Here is a 15,675-nt window from a genome sequence, read left to right on the forward strand (position 1 = left end):
ATCATATAAAGCGCGACAGCCCGGTACGTGATCCGGTTAAATAGTTCTTGCCTCCCACTACATCCGTGGATGCTCTCAGCTGGTGTGCAGGCTGGGGTTCAACATGAAATGTCAACCGGTACCCCGTAGGGCTGGTCCCTGTAGTCCAGGGGCTTCAGCACTTGGCTTTGGAGGCTACGGTGTCCCAGGACATGCCAGGCGACCCTGCCTACAAGTACATGTCAATCGCCCACGCGCCACTGACCTTGAGCCAGCAGGCCAGTTGACCCCTGTGCCCTTCCTTGATCCTGCCTGCACGTCATCTTTTCGCATTTCATCAATTGATCCGTCACCCAGCTTCAGTAGTTCTCTCCAACAGCATCATGCTTCCCTTCCTCACTCTGTGCCTACCCAGCTTCTTCCACTTTGGCTACACACAGCATCACTCACCCGAATGAAGCTTGCAGCTTGGCTTGCCCGCTTTCTCCTCGCTAGATGACATGGACCGTCTCCCGAGAGAGCTGATAGATGCCATTCTGCAGCAATGCATCGCCCAGGGACAAAAGAACTCCGTCCTCAATCTCCGCCTCGTTTGCCGCTTATTCGATAGGATCTTGAAGCCGTCTGTTTGCTGCACTCTTGGACTGGACTTTTCCCGAATGAGCCGAGCCAGTCACCTGCGCCGACCTGATGTAGATGCCCTTCAGACCATCGGATATCACTGCAAGAGCCTGTACATTGACCTGATGGTTCTTCGAGATGAGAGTATGTCTCCCCTTACCCCCTACCCGCCTCCTCTCATTAGCATGCTAGCTAACTCTCCTGTAGTGGAAGTTGAATTTCTCGAGACAGTCTTTGCCCGCATCCCTTCCATGACAGACTTCTGCCAAACCATGCACAAAAAGTACTGCATGAACAAAACCTCCTTTACCGAAATCGAATACTTGAGCATGGTCGAGACGATGCTCTTCTATTGCCGTGGCGTCGACAGCCTCCGCCTCAACCTTCCATTCCAGCTAGTTGGGCGGCACTGCAATGTGGCGACCATGATCCTTGCCAACACACTCAAAGCCCTTGCATCGCGTCCAGAGGAGGACTCGGCCAATCTCAGAGTTCTTGTGCTCGAAAACGTCACCGATGTTGCCATATGCCACCTCTGGATGAACCCGAGCGATGTCATGAACATCAGTGGCTGTGGTGGCAGTATTAGAACACTTGGTCATGACCCTGCGACGACACGACATTGAGCCTCACCGAGCAGCTTTGTTTGGCTCTTGCCTGTGGGACCTGATTGAGCATGCCGACTCTCTTAAGTCGCTCTGCCTCGTAGGAACGGACCACGATGATCGTCCCCCGCGGGGGTTGAAGCAAACCAAGTTTTGGCAACTACCAGTTGAGGATTGGAGGGCTCGTTCCCTGCCGGCACCGCGAGTCTATCTTTCCAATCTGACCAGCCTCGAGCTGAAGCGAATAGAAATTTTGCCAGAATGTTTTCTGAAGGCAGCGGAGATATTTAGTGAAACTCTAGAAGAACTCTACCTCAACGAAGTGTATTTGAAGACGGAGCAATCGAAAACGTGGAACCAGGACTCAAGAAAAGTCCTCTGGATTGGCATGCCCAACCAACGGCCGGCCGAGGACTGCAAGTGGATGGCCATGGCACTGCGGGCCACCGTTTCTCGACTCCGAATTTGTCGAGCGTCCTTCCTCGCCTACGACCACTACCTTCGAGAAGACGTGTCCACTCAGCCGCAGCCCGAATTTGATCTCATCGACCCGTGCGGCCTGGGTCGCAGCGTATCCCAGCGATTTGTCGAAGTCGTCATGGGCATTCGCCAACCCAACATGCCTTCGGGAAATCCAGTCGACTTCTTCCCCCACGACGCCAAGGACGACGAGCTCGTACACGTACTCAAGCCCAGAACCCGGCCATTGCGTGTTGATGAATACGATACGAATGCTCACCAAACTGCCGTGGATAATACCACTTCGGAATGGCAAAAGAGCATTGACGGCATATTTCATAATTGCAATCCTGGGACTCTCGATGAACTACATTACATTGCCGAAAAGGCTTGTCAAGGCATGAATGAGATTCATCGAAGACGAAGTGAGTGGACAGCTGGAAATAGCATGGCCAACGAGTACGCAGACAACTTGTTCAACATGCCTACATTGGAGGATTCATAGGATCCAATATAATATCCACCACGAGAACTATTAATATAGTGGAAGGCAAAAAGTTTTTAGCCAGATCAAGCATTTAGCCATTACGCGTTATACTATAATATTAAATTATGAAAAAAAAAAAAAAACAAGCCGGACGAAGTGCATCTAGTAACATTGTATTTTGGTTATACTATCATATGTTAATATCCATTCGCGTATATTCGTATATATTTATATGTATTTATTATTATAAGACTCGAGCCTAGAGCTCAGGTCTATAAGGCCCCTGTACGGGTCCGTACCGGATACACTTCGGATAGGAAAGGGGTTTTGACCAAGTTTAGGGGGGAATTTGTTCCTCTTTCCCCTTTAAGCTTACTATTATCTTCCGCGACGCTTACGTGCAGGAGCAGGTAAGGCCAGTCCATGAGATGTTTATATATATTCGCGTATCGATATCGTTTATGGTGTCTTGCGTGGTTACTTACGGTTCCCTGGCCTAGGTACGGCTAAAATACAGTGTTACTAGATGCCCTTGAGCTAGCCCTCATTTTATTTATTTTCATAATTTAATTCATATATTCACGTTTATTTTTTAATAGGTAAATATATTTTATTACAAGTTGTAGAAAGGGGGAAAGAAAGGAGGAAGGGGGATCAGAGTACAGAGTGCAACAGGGACTTTCACAACGGCAACCTGCTCTATTGTTACTATTTTATATCAAGCTCTGATCACGGCTTGACCCAATTTGTCGCCTACTGCAAAAGGAAATACCCGAGCGCTGTTGCGACGCCATGTCCATATATATATATATATAATATGTGTCAATCGTTACTAATTCAATGGAAAATAAAAACTATGCTCGTTTCTGCCAACAAACTGTGCGATACGTTTGAGTATCGACTTGACTTTTGCGACCATGCATTGCAGATTGTGCCCTTGGCTCTGTCTGTCTCTAACTCTAATTCATAAACCCATTATGTTTTGTCTTCCGCCAAAGCGAGAAGAGAGAATCACGCTTAAGGAAAATTCACTTTTTATTGTCCGTTAACACCATTGGAGAGTCCGTTCTTGGCAGACTCCCTGACGGCAAGCTCGAGAGCCTGAAGCACGTCGTTCTTGAGATCCTCGGCATCTTCAACACCGCAGCTCAATCGGACAAGGTCGTCAAAGACCCCAACGGCCTCTCTTTGGTCACGGGGAATACCAGCATGGGTCATGCTGCTGGGCAATTCAACGAGGGACTCGACTCCGCCCAAAGACTCAGCAAGGGTGAAGATCTTGGTGACGCGGCAGAATCGTTCGGCAGCAGCATGGCCGCCGCGGATACGGAACGACAACATGCCGCCGCCCATGCCATCACGGTGCTGTCTGACAGCAATAGCTCTGTGGGGGTGAGAGTCCAGTCCGGGGTAGTTCACGGCAATGACGTGGGGAGAGCCCTCGAGGGCGTGGCCGACAGCAGTAGCGTTGCGGGTAGCCTCGCGAGCACGGAGGTGCAGGGTCTTGAGGCCGCGGTGGGCGAGCCACGAGTCGAACGCCGAGGGGACGGCACCAATGGCGTTCTGGAGGAAAGAAAGACGGGTCTTGAGCTCATCGCTGTTGAAGGCGGCTACGCCCATGACCACATCGCTGTGGCCGTTGATGTACTTGGTGACACTGTGGACGACAATATCCGCACCGAGGTCAAGAGGGTTCTGTACATAGGGGGACAAGAAGGTGTTGTCGACAACGACGAGGATACCGTGCTTGTGGGCCTCAGTGACGACAGCGCGGATATCGACGAGGCGAAGAGTAGGGTTAGAAGGACTCTCGATCCAGACAAGGCGGGTCTGGTCATTGATGTGCTCGCTGATATCAACTTCAATCTCGGGCGTAAAGGTCACCTTGACGCCGTGGGCCTTGGCCACCTGGGTAAAGTAGCGATGGGTGCCGCCATAGACGTCAGAGACGGAGATGACATGGCTGCCGGCAGCCAAGCTCTGCAGGATGGTAGCGGTGGTTGCGCTGCCAGAGGAGAAGGCCAGGGCATAGCGGGCATGCTCAAGGGCAGCGACAGCCGTTTCGAAGTTGGTTCGGTTGGGGTTTGAGGAGCGCGAGTATTCGTATTCGCCGACAGGCTTGCCGACGGCCGTCTGGGCGAAAGTCGTGGAGAGGGAGATGGACTCAATGACAGCGCCGGTGTGAGGGTCGTGGGGCGAGCCGGCATGTACGGCGAGCGTGCCGAAGGCGTGCACGGGTGTCGGGGGACGCGGGGGCGTCGAGACGGGGTCAGAGATGACAGGAGGAGACATTTTGATTGAGTGACGGTGATCTGTATTTGTCTCCCTCGGTTAGAGTATGGTGATTGAAGGGAGGGAAGCTGGTCTGCCCGGTGGTAGATGGCTGCTGAAGTCCCGTCTCTCCACGGAGTATTTCTTCTTCTGTTCCTCGCTCTTGCCTTGTTTTTTTTTTCCTTTGGTCTGGCGGCGCCAGAGCTGATATGATAAGCGGAGGGGCAACAAACAGCAATGGAGGGGCCGTTTCCGTCGTCGGCCTAGCTTGTAGCAATGCGGTGTTGATCGAGTGAGACAGCAGGTTGCTAAAAGCGACAGCCAGGTTTTCTCGGACAGGAACAGCTCGTACTCTCAATGAGTACACAGGAAGTGAGGACAGCAGGAAAGATGTACCGTCAGAGGACAGATAGAATTTTCCAACTGGAACTAGAGGGGCTCGAGGGGCTGCTCGTGGTGGAGTCCGGCCGTTGGTATATATATGGGATTGAGTAATACAGTAACGCCTGGCTGGCAGGGGCAGGCATACCAGGTGAGACGGCGTATGCTGAGAAAATTGGATTCCGGATTTTGAGTTCCACTCGGGCTGCGATCCACCGAGTCAAGCTCTGCCGTCACCAAGCTTAAAATTGTGTCATCGAGCCCGAGACGCCCAGAGAACAGTTGACTTCGAAGCTAAACGTAGCGCTTCCGGCGTGGTTGCCGCCTGACGTTAGCTAGTAGGGCCGGTATGCCCCTTGTTTGCGCAGATCGACAGGCCGACTGTTGACGCTGATTTCCGCGCTGAGTTTAAACGTCCGTCAGCCCATGGAACCTTCCATTGTAGCCGATCTGGCATGCAAGAGCGACCAAATGACAAAGCAATATTGAACAACCCCATCACTGGCACACCGCATTCTGCACCTGGTTGGCAACTCGGCATGCACCTTTGCCGGTCCCTGTCTGGATGGATGCCATGCCTCGCACCCACGGCTGGCGGATTAGGTCATAAGGGTAGCATCGCTCCGCCACCCCTCAAGTGTGCCTTTTCGGACTGGGTGCTGTCAACTGGTCTAACTTGGCTGAGCAATCACTTGGCTTTCTCCACGCCTTTTCCTTGACCTGAAAGAGCACAAGAGAGAGGGGGATGCATGTAATAATACATACTCCGTACGTCCAGTGGTGTCACAGTACCGCACCACTGTCCAACTCCTCATTGGGTACGCGGGGTGCTCGAGAAGATCCCTGAGCAACTCTGGCCAGTTTGCTTGTACGCCTTCCTTCTCCGGACCTCTGAAGCCTTTACTCCGTATTCCGTGACTTCTCCGCCGACTGCCTCGCACCCGGCACAAGCAATCACCATCCAGGCTGATGAGGCACGGGCAGCAACGGCTTATGGTTGGAACTGAATGCGTCTTCTCTTGCATTATTACCGAGTACATTAGTTCAGGGAAGGGTACGATGAAGCAGCACGCGTGCGCATCACGTGGCACCCCTTACAGTCTATGGCAGAATATTTGCCTATGAACAAGTGCACATTAATATACTGAAGTATATTATTGTATAGAGCTCGATATCAGGGACCCTGTCTTATCTGGTTTTAAATGCTCTTTGTCTCTCCTTGTGGCCAACATATGCTGAATGGTAAGGCAATGCTGACGCTGCTCCGATATCTTTAAAAACGCAGGGCGTGAAATGTGAAATGTGAGAACAAGTTTGTAATCCCGACTTTTCGTACTGCGAGGTACCACAGGGCATGTCGGGAAACATGATGCATCGAGGTCAAAAGCGTTTGATCCAACGAATAGGAGGGATGCGAACCTTGTATCACACTAGTAGTTATATCCTGAAATATTTCAGCACATCATATATTTGGTCATAGGCAACTATACCTTACCGGTACCTTGCCAAGACGCATGCTGCCGTAGCAATGTTGAAGACCCGTGGCCAATCTGCGTAGGCTCTGGAAGCTGTCAAGTCTGTCGGACATCTAAGGGTGCCGATTTATAAGGCAGTGGAGACTATGCGGAGTAGGTAGGTATTTGCCAGTCCGGCGGAGGAAGCCCGTCGGGCTGTTTGCCCATCTCCGAATTGAGGCAAACTTGACGCCTGCAGCAATAAAGGTATGGTGGCTATTGGTTGATTTCTGGATGAAGTGTCGGGCTGGGGTTTGGAATCATCTCGTCAATTTTTCGACCGTGGAACTGCAGAGTGCCAGATGAAAGCAGCAGGAACGAGAAAGCTTTCACGACGGAAGGCACGCAGGACGAAGAGAAGACGTCAGGGAGCACTTATACCCAGTGCCTCCCCTCCCACTGTGGTACCTACTACTAGGTAGATGCCTAGTAGTTATCACTCTACAATATGTCCGCAGCAGTCAGCAGCCAGAACCTAATATTCCCAGCCCTCTTCTCGATTTGTTGCTCGAGTCTTTACATGTTTTCACCCCGTGTTAAGACATGCCAATTGACTAATTTCCAACGTGCTGCCATGGTCGAGAATCGTTGGTGTACACAATGCGCGGTATTCGGTGTCAAGGCACCCCGGCGCACTGGTCCCATTCTGGGCCCATATTGGAGCTTTGCTGAATTCACGTACCATCATAGTACCTGCTAGGTACGGAGTCCTAATAGCTTAAGTGGAAGGCGCAAAGCAGTTGAGCAGGCTACGTATATGGCTATCGTGCCCTGTCCTACAACACTAATTGGTAAAGTAAGCAAACTATGCTCTGCTATTCCTCCGTAGACTGTATGTATTTTGCATTTTCCTTGCGTGGTCCTCAGAGCAGTGATGCAAGGAACAGGGCCACTGGTACGCAGTAAGTGCGTGGATTCCGTGGCTACCGATAGGCTAACATTGAGAGCACATGCACCAATGGCCGCCGCAGTACGTGGCTGTGCTCCGCAAGCACATGCTATCGTCTCAAAACCTCAAAGAGCTCAAGTGAAGGCGTGTCGATTTCTTTGCTGCTTCTTTTGATTTTTGACTCCTTCGACAGCGCAAGCTCTTGCAAAGCTACGGATGAAATCCCTTTTGAAAGAGAGTCGCCGCCGCTCGCTCCAGCATTCATTCTCGCGCGTCTGTTCCGGCACCGACGCGAGGCACGGTGGTTGTCCACCCAGGCACCTCACCCAGCTTCCCACGCAACTCTCATGGCCATGCTGCCAGCACGCTCTGTCGTCAAGCTTGCAGCTCAATCATTTAGCTAGCGAGACGTGATTTCGATATGCCACCCCGGCGTTCACACAAGAAATCTCGCGCTGGGTGTCGCAGATGTAAAAACCGGAAGATCAAGGTGAGACTGGCCTCCATCCCTGAGAAGCGTGCAGTTTTACGCCCTCGGAGTTGCCCTCCACCCGTCGCTCATGTATGCATTGATAGTCCCAGATTCTAACATGCGGAATCCTTCTTGCAGTGTGATGAGGTGCACCCAAGATGTGGCAACTGTTCCAAGCACGGCGTCATGTGTGACTTTGAAAGCCCAGTTGTTCTCGACGAGCTTGCTACTGCGGCATCACCTTCGGCAACCACTCCTCCTCCAGCCTCTGCGCAAGCTGCCAGTCTGAGTGTCCCACAGCCTTCACCGTCCGTATCGTCGCCCTCTCAGAGGCAGGCGACACCCATGGTCTCTCAGCCTCAGCCCAATGGCGCCTCTCCTGAGCCGGATACGTCGAGGCCTGTGGACAGGCTACTGGAATTGCGGCTTCTTCATCAATACACCACCAGCACATGCAAAACGCTGCTCATCAACTCGCCCGCCACGCATGATATCTGGCAAAAGGCTGTGCCTGATATGGCTTTCCGAGGCAAGACTTACTTGGCCGACGCCATGCTCTCTGTAGCAGCTCTGCATCTGCGATCACAGGAGCCCACCGACAAGGCCCTAGTTCAGGCATCACATGCGTATTCTGCGTCGGCGCTAGCGGCATATGTTGAAACATTGAATAATGGCATTACGGCCGACAATGCAGAGGCTCTCTTTCTGACTGCCTCGCTCATTGCTTTTCAGGCTACCGCACAGCGAATTTTCGTCAAGGATGACACGGAAACGACTGGTAACGATGGAGCCAGTCGATACACCACACCTATGGCTTGGTTCCATGCATTCCAAGGCGTCAAGACCGTTGTTGCAACATCTTGGCATTGGATACGCAATAGCAGCATCGTTCAGGCTGTCATTGACTCGCAGCCAAGCTTTCAGCTAGATTTGAACCCGCTCGGTCCTGATTCCTTTTTTGGTCATCTTCTGGATGGTCTTGACGACGAGCTTGCGAATGAAAGCAAAGAAAAGGTTAACGCCACCAGTCAGGGCTACTTCCACGCCGTCAGTGTTCTGAATTGGGCTCACAAGAATCCCTTTCCCCCAGCTGCGCTGGCCTTTCCCGCTAGTGTATCCCGAAGATTCGTCGAGGTCGTTGACGAGAAACGGCCCCGGTCTCTCGCCATCCTGGCTTGCTTCTTTGCGCTTCTCAAGCGCATGGATAGAGTGTGGTGGCTCGAGGACGTTACGCGCCGTGAGGTCATGGGCTTAGTGAGCCTATTTGAATCGGGCTCTCCATGGTGGAGGCATCTGGAGTGGCCAGTGCGCATTGCTCTCTGGGATGGAGGGACGATAACATCCGACGTTTGGGGCGTGGATTATGAAAAGGAAGCCGAGTCGAACACGGGAAACGGTGATACCATGGTTAGCCATATTGAATTATTCTCCAGACTGACGAATAATTCGCAAGCAACTGCGTCCATGTCGGCACAGGCCGAACTGGAACTTATGGCTGTGCCTCTTGATTAGGACTCACAGATGGCACGGTTTTGTAGGAGTATCGCCGTCACTAGGCAAGCGGGATGGACAATGTGGGATAATATTAATACCAACGGCCCGGCGTTTGGGTTTTCTATGGGATATGAGTTCGGATGACGTCTGGCGTGGCCTGGGGGGGGATATTTTGTTTCTGGCGTGACGTTTATTTATTTACCTATGCATGGAGGGTGGTGCAAGGAACTTGTATAGACTAGCGAGTATAGCCGCACGGTGAATCAATCCAATCATATTACAGTGCCAGTTACGCTGGCGAGACACAGACTGTACAGGGGAAAAACAGTTCTTCAACAACCAAACTTGTCAATGCATACCCAGCCGCAGGTTCCGGATCCTGCCAGGGCAGCTAGATACGTGTTAAGACGCCGAAACTCCAGACCCCCAATGCAAGAGAACTTTTTTTCCGCCTTCAAGCCCACACCTACTGCTTTATCCTCTTAGTATCGTCATCAGCAATAACATCTTCTACCAACTCCTCATCATTTCTCGATCTCTTCAAGCCCTTCATCTTCCTCAACTGCAGCTGGCTGAGGTCTTGTTTGCCCAAATGCACTCTACCAATCTTATCACCCATCGAATTCGTCGTGATGTTCTTCTTGGTCCGCTCCTCCAGACCGCGAGCCTTCTTCATGGCCTCCTTGAGCATAGACTCATCCGCCTCCTTGACACGACCAACCCTCAAGTCCATTCTCGGCCCAATCTCCTCGACCTCCACACGGGGCAGCTTCTGTCCGCTACGCTTCGTCTGAATCATGTAGGAGCGCAGATGAATAGCAGGCTTGGCGTCCCCGTCGCCCGTAGCATCCTCCGCCGTGACGGAAACAATGTACTGCAGGCCCTCCACGTCAATCTTATCCGAAGGGTCGCCCTTGAAGAAATCAAGAAGCAGGCTTTTTGCCAGAGTATACTCGTTGCTGACGGGGCTCTCAAATGCCGTGCCCGCAAAGAGGAGCATCGGCCGCAGACCAACGGCAAACTTCTTATTCTTGAATTGCGCCATGGTTCGGAAGGTCTCCGGGTCGAGGTATAGCTCCAACATGTCGAGGACTTTGTAGCCAAATGTGCGGATAAGCGTCAGGGTGTGAGGCCGCTTCTTCTGACTGCTCCCAAAGACGAGGAGGGAGGCATCGTTCTTCTCGGAGAAAAATTCGAGGGAGGAGGCGTCTTCAAAGGGGTGGATGGGGTTCTTCTTGGTGAATTTCTTGGCAAGAGGGAGGCGGAGTGAATGGAGGTCGGTGAGAGCGTCTTGGGTGATTTGAGAGCAAGACGTGCCGCGGAGGAAGAGGCATTGCTTGGGGTTTTCGACGGCTTTGGGTTCGCGCTTTTCAAGGGCTCGCTTTGAGCGGGCGTTGCGAGGTTTTCTGGCGACGGTCAGTTTATTTGGATGTCGTTTCAGCTAAGTATCTAGTCAGATGAGCAGCATTGACATACACTTGACGGAGCATTTTGACTATTTGGTCTTTGTTTGTGTTGCAGACCGCGGTATCGGATGTTACTTGGTCACGACTCGCTGTCATGGGAAAAAAAAGCCTGGAGGGAAAAAAAAGGCTCTCTATGCTTATCGATAAGGCCGCCCCCTTCATTTTTTTGACCAACCGCCTTGTTAGCGTCAACTGTCCCCAATGCCCGCCCCGCAGTCACGTGTCTACCACTGTTGGGCTTTACAGGAGTGGCGGCCGGCGGAGAAACTACAGTGCGCCGTGGGACGCTTCTGTATCCTTCTGAACCGGAGCCGGACTGCCTCGGTACTTTTTTCCCCACAGGCCGAGCTGCAGGTGACGTCCTGACAAACCATGTCGACCAAGCCCAAATCTGTGCTTGCACTCATCTCCAGCCGGGACATTCGTCTCTCTCTTCCTCTTTCATCTTGCGCACACTTCTGAATTCTTCTCTCATCTTGCTGCTGAGGCTGACCTACTCATCCCCAGCGAGAAACGCTGCCGCTTCATCCGTCACCCTCGACCGCATACCCCGCCTATACTAGCAAATTCCGGACATCATGTCGTTTATGGGAGGAGCCGAATGCTCCACGGCAGCGAATCCTTTGAGCCAGTTTCAAAAACACGTCCAAGATGACAAGACTCTGCAGCGAGACCGACTCGTTGGGAGAGGACCCGGTGGTCAGATGGGTGGCTTTCGAAGCCAGGCTGCCAATGCTCCCCAGGACGAGGTACGGATTCCTCCGCCCCTTCGTATTTGGTGTCGATCCGCCACGGACTAATGATGAACCCTTTTACGTCCTTATAGATGATGAATGGCTTCCTCAATGGCGCCCCGAACCTCCAGCAAGAATTTCCCATGCAAGCAGGACCTGCTCTGAACCCAGCACAACATGCCCCGATGCGCGCCGGCTCAGCGTCGCCGTCGTGGGCTCAAGACTTCAACGGTCAGCCAGGCATCGAGTCGGCTTTTAAGCCTCCGCCTGGCGCTCACTTCTCCTCGGATGAATTTGCGAGATTCCAACAGCTGAATGGTCAAGCATCATCAGCGAGGTCCAGTCCAATGCAGAATGCCAACTTGTCCAGCCAAATGCCCCAACGGCCAATGATGGGAGTTGGCATGATGAATATGGGAATGGGCTATGGCCAGTTCCAACCCATGTATCAGAACCAACCTTTCCAGCAGCACCAACAGCAACAGCAAACCGAGGGCAAAGGTAAAGGCAAGTTGATAGAGTTGGACGATAGCAAATGGGAGGAGCAGTTTGCTCAACTCGAGCTCCAGGACCAGGAGGCCGAAGAGCTCAAGGAGAAGGAGAAGGAGCACGACGAAGCCAACGCGGCTGAGCGAGAACTTGATGAGATTGACAAAGCAATGCAATCTGAAACTAATGAGTTTGGTGACTTCGAATCCCTCTGGAAAGGAATCCAAGCTGAGACGGCTGCTGCTAGATCCATGGTCAACGACGATACCTTTTTCGACCAGTTCGATACCGAATGGAGCAACGACAACATCCCCGCCGACTTCTCCATGGGAGACTGGGGTCGATTCGGTGATCCTGTCGTCGAGAGCTACCTGTTCGAACAAGAAAATTTCTTCCGCGACGAAAAGAACGCGTTCGACGAAGGTGTACGGGTTATGAAGGAGGGCGGGAACCTATCTCTTGCGGCCTTGGCATTCGAAGCCGCCGTACAGCAAAACCCTAACCACACCGAGGCATGGGTGTACTTGGGGAAAGCCCAGGCTCAGAACGAAAAAGAGACGGCTGCAATTCGTGCCATGGAACAGGCATTAAAGTTGGATCCCGACAATTTGGAAGCGTTGATGGGCTTGGCGGTATCGTACACCAACGAGGGGTATGACAGCACTGCCTATAGAACACTGGAGCGCTGGCTCTCGGTCAAGTACCCTAGCATCTTGGATCCCAAGAATCTACACCCAGCCTCCGAGATGGGCTTCACTGACCGCCAAATCCTTCACGAAAAGGTGACGAATCTGTTCATTGAGGCTGCTCGTCTCAGTCCTGATGGAGAGCACATGGATCCCGATGTCCAAGTTGGTCTGGGCGTATTGTTCTATGGTGCGGAGGAATACGACAAGGCGGTGGACTGCTTCCAGTCGGCACTACATTCATCAGAGCTGGGTACATCAAACCAACAAGAACAGGTTCATCTGCTTTGGAACCGACTTGGTGCCACGCTGGCGAATAGCGGACGGTCAGAAGAAGCCATTGCTGCTTACGAGCATGCGCTTTCCCTATCTCCCAACTTTGTTCGGGCTCGTTACAACCTCGGCGTAAGCTGCATCAACATCAACTGCCATCAGGAGGCTGCTTCTCACTTCTTGGCTGCCCTGGAGATGCACAAGTCCATTGAGAAGTCTGGGCGAAGCAAGGCCCACGAAATCCTCGGTGACAATGCCGGCAGCAACGTGGACGAGGTCATTGACAGAATGTCTGCACAGAACCGCAGCAGCACGCTGTATGACACTCTCAGGAGAGTGTTTACTCAGATGGGACGCAGAGACTTGGCGGAGAAGACGGTCGCTGGCGTTGACCCTGACATTTTCCGACCAGAGTTTGACTTTTAGATTCTGGGGACATGTCAAGTGGGTTAGGGGTTTTTAAAAATGGGCGGGTAGATTTTGGATATGGGGAACATGACGCTCTTTCATTTACTTGGCATTATCATGTGTATAAACAGCAGAACTATGGCGCAACGTCCCGTGTAGGGTAAGAGTTGCAATTGATGATCAGGATAATGGGGCGTAAACTGGCTGCTTGTCGTTTTGTGAGGCAATGGCCTTGTATTGTGTTTTTCAGCCATTTCTACATGTAACCCAAATACTCATTCACTTCTCAGAGCCCAAGCCTGGTCCTAGCGCCCATCACACTGAATTTCGACGATGGGGAATAACGTAAACAACTCTCTTCAAGTCCCAAGATTTTCAAGTTCTCCCAACCTACCCTACAATATGGACTTCAAAGCCTCAATGGTCGTCAACAACCGTCCAAGCTGCCGTAGCTTCGCACGCAGAGACACGGACCTTTACAGCTTAGACACCCGTGCCTGTTTCACAGTTCCTTGCAAGGTCTGATCGCTGTCGTGCAGATGACTTTCCTTGGCTTCATGTTTCCCCCCCCTCTCTTGCTCGAAAAGAAGAAAAATAAACAAAAAGAAAAGCAAAAAGGCGCCAAACCGACAGCCAATAGTCGCAAGCGGGACCCGCGCTCTCTCAACGCTATATTGGCAATAACCGCTAGGGCGGCTGGGAAATTGACGCTGTCAACCCACCACAAGAATACGTGCCCCATTCTCCATAACGGGATGCACATCAGAGACAAAGAAATAATAAGGGACTCACTACGCGCTGGGTTGGGAAAACGCGGGATTGGCCGTTATTTAGGTGTCATTGGATCAAATGCGGTAGGGGGGTGTTTTTGATGTATGTTGGAATTGTTTCTTTTTCCCCCAGCGGCTTGGCTGTTTTTCCTTCCTTTTTCCAGGGTCACGTCGAGGGAAAAAAAAAAAAAAAAACACAGAGAGAGAGAGAGAACCAGATGCAAAAGAAAAGAAACGTTGCTATAATTATCGAGGGTACTCGTGACTACCTACTGCATTGAAAATTGGGGAAGCGAGATGGATACGTCGGCTGGGATTAGTATTTGCTTCCCGACTGTACGAAGTAGGACAAAGCATATGGCAAGATAACTAACTAATCTTGGCATCAAACAAGCGAGCTAGCAATACGGTACCCGGCACAAATCGAGAGATCCTAGGCATGTATTACCCCATACTGCTCTTTATATTCGTAGCACAAGCCCGGCCTAGCGAAGCCGGACACGGCCTTTTTTTGCCGGGATTTGCATACGCTGGCATTGTATTTCACGCGGGCGGAAACGAAAACTTGAATAGTTTGAATGGTCTTGTATGGTTGGGACGGGAACAATAACATCGTAGTTTTGAGAAGTGAGACCCTATCGGATGTCTGTCTGGTCTTTATGCCGGGGTAGTTGTTACTAGACGATAACATCTGCAGGTGACGGGTACCGTCCTTCGTTGGGGTTTTTGCTCGGCTGGTTTCCAAGGCTGCTGGTAAGGCGGCGTGTGATTGCAACATTTGATGGAGTCTGAATGCAGAATCGTTACATGACAGCAGTCATGAGAAACACTACCAACAAAGATCGTGGGGAAAACTTCCGGAGCGGTGTGGGCTTGTGGGTTGTCATCTGGTTAAGTTTAGACGTTCTACCGCCCTCCTCCTCGTCGTCTATCTCTGAAAAAGCAACAAGAGTTGCTCCTTTGTCTGTATGTATATGCAAGTAGGACGTACTTTTGCTGTACGCAGCGCTTTGTACTCTGCATGAATTGACCAGAGCAGTCCCAGGAACAAGGGGTACTTCCGCCAAGGTCTTTAAACACTTATTGGATGGCAGTACTGTCTCTTTCGCGGCGACAGAACGATAGAATTTATGGTGATAGCCAGTTTTTAAGTTCGTCAAGGGTGGTTCACCGCCGCTATGGAAAAAAAAAAAAAAAAAAAAAAAAAAACCCATGACACAAATGGTTGCAGTCACCCCCATACCACGGAAAACGAAACGACCTGCGCAGGCTACATGTATATGGGGTGCTGGCCCTTGTGCGTGTCTCTACCTTTGACGTCGGAATTTGTGGCGGCAAAACTGTTGGGATGGTATAACCGACCGACCGATGCCCGTAGTGTACATCATTCTTGCAAGACAGACTTGTGGTTTGTTCCTCACCTTTGTTCCAATGGCCTGAGACAAGTTGAGGGGCAGATGGCATCATTGAACGTTGCAAACTTTCCCGTGTTTCGGTACTTTGCTTTTCCCTTCTTCATGGCGAACTATGTGTATGTACGTAGTCACAGTATAGCATTACATGTCCACCTGTCATGTTCCTCTGGCAATTGGCCGACAAACCCGTCGTACCAGTCTCAGGACACAACTCAGCATTGATCCGAACTATTGGACGAATCCAGATTGTACAGATGGAACA

The 15,675-nt window shown here is 51.5% G+C and overlaps 7 protein-coding genes across 8 annotated transcripts; 4 read left to right on the plus strand and 3 right to left on the minus strand.

Moving 5' to 3' along the window:
• Positions 1–479: 479 nt before the first annotated feature.
• J3458_003447 (uncharacterized protein) lies at positions 480–1,226 on the plus strand (the record flags this gene model as incomplete). Its single annotated transcript, XM_066117754.1, has 2 exons — positions 480–744; positions 808–1,226. 2 exons carry the CDS (start codon positions 480–482, stop codon positions 1,224–1,226), a joined length of 684 nt encoding a protein of 227 aa, XP_065977545.1.
• A 367-nt stretch (positions 1,227–1,593) lies between these two features.
• On the plus strand, positions 1,594–2,169 carry J3458_003448 (uncharacterized protein; the record flags this gene model as incomplete). The annotated part of the gene is made up of 1 exon (XM_066117755.1): positions 1,594–2,169. One exon carries the CDS (start codon positions 1,594–1,596, stop codon positions 2,167–2,169), a length of 576 nt encoding a protein of 191 aa, XP_065977546.1.
• A 766-nt stretch (positions 2,170–2,935) lies between these two features.
• Positions 2,936–5,151, minus strand: CYS3 (cystathionine gamma-lyase cys3). Its single transcript, XM_007812355.2, has 2 exons — positions 4,590–5,151; positions 2,936–4,463 (listed from the first exon to the last, which is right to left on the minus strand). The coding sequence occupies exon 2, from the start codon at positions 4,441–4,443 to the stop codon at positions 3,187–3,189; it is 1,257 nt and encodes a 418-aa protein (XP_007810546.1). The 5' UTR covers positions 4,444–4,463; positions 4,590–5,151; the 3' UTR covers positions 2,936–3,186.
• A 2,205-nt stretch (positions 5,152–7,356) lies between these two features.
• J3458_003450 (uncharacterized protein) lies at positions 7,357–9,426 on the plus strand. 2 transcript variants are annotated; one of them, XM_066117756.1, is made up of 2 exons: positions 7,357–7,696; positions 7,783–9,426. In XM_066117756.1, exon 2 carries the CDS (start codon positions 7,865–7,867, stop codon positions 9,188–9,190), a length of 1,326 nt encoding a protein of 441 aa, XP_065977547.1. In that variant the 5' UTR covers positions 7,357–7,696; positions 7,783–7,864; the 3' UTR covers positions 9,191–9,426. The 2 variants fall into 2 exon arrangements, with proteins under 2 accessions (XP_065977547.1, XP_007810545.2); XM_007812354.2 differs by having other exon boundaries at positions 7,817–9,426.
• A 212-nt stretch (positions 9,427–9,638) lies between these two features.
• On the minus strand, positions 9,639–10,662 carry RPF2 (rRNA-binding ribosome biosynthesis protein rpf2; the record flags this gene model as incomplete). Its single annotated transcript, XM_007812353.1, has 2 exons — positions 9,639–10,578; positions 10,649–10,662. The coding sequence occupies 2 exons, from the start codon at positions 10,660–10,662 to the stop codon at positions 9,639–9,641; spliced, it is 954 nt and encodes a 317-aa protein (XP_007810544.1).
• Positions 10,663–10,956: 294 nt separating this feature from the next.
• Positions 10,957–14,511, plus strand: PEX5 (Peroxisomal membrane signal receptor PTS1). The gene is made up of 2 exons (XM_007812352.2): positions 10,957–11,387; positions 11,465–14,511. The coding sequence occupies exons 1-2, from the start codon at positions 11,217–11,219 to the stop codon at positions 13,244–13,246; spliced, it is 1,953 nt and encodes a 650-aa protein (XP_007810543.1). The 5' UTR covers positions 10,957–11,216; the 3' UTR covers positions 13,247–14,511.
• J3458_003453 (uncharacterized protein) lies at positions 14,432–14,776 on the minus strand (the record flags this gene model as incomplete). The annotated part of the gene is made up of 1 exon (XM_066117757.1): positions 14,432–14,776. One exon carries the CDS (start codon positions 14,774–14,776, stop codon positions 14,432–14,434), a length of 345 nt encoding a protein of 114 aa, XP_065977548.1.
• Between the last annotated feature and the right edge of the window lie 899 nt (positions 14,777–15,675).

This window comes from Metarhizium acridum (assembly GCF_019434415.1).
Source record: "Metarhizium acridum strain ARSEF 324 chromosome Unknown scaffold_13, whole genome shotgun sequence".
Classification (NCBI taxonomy): domain Eukaryota; kingdom Fungi; phylum Ascomycota; class Sordariomycetes; order Hypocreales; family Clavicipitaceae; genus Metarhizium; species Metarhizium acridum.

Bases quoted from the DNA above. Each gene is read 5' to 3' on its own strand.
- J3458_003450 (XM_007812354.2), top strand. From the start codon at position 7,628: ATGCCACCCCGGCGTTCACACAAGAAATCTCGCGCTGGGTGTCGCAGA. The intron at 7,697-7,816 runs GTGAGACTGGCC...TCCTTCTTGCAG, and splicing joins GTAAAAACCGGAAGATCAAG to TGTGATGAGGTGCACCCAAG.
- CYS3 (XM_007812355.2), bottom strand. From the start codon at position 4,443: ATGTCTCCTCCTGTCATCTCTGACCCCGTCTCGACGCCCCCGCGTCCC.
- PEX5 (XM_007812352.2), top strand. From the start codon at position 11,217: ATGTCGTTTATGGGAGGAGCCGAATGCTCCACGGCAGCGAATCCTTTG. The intron at 11,388-11,464 runs GTACGGATTCCT...ACGTCCTTATAG, and splicing joins CCAATGCTCCCCAGGACGAG to ATGATGAATGGCTTCCTCAA.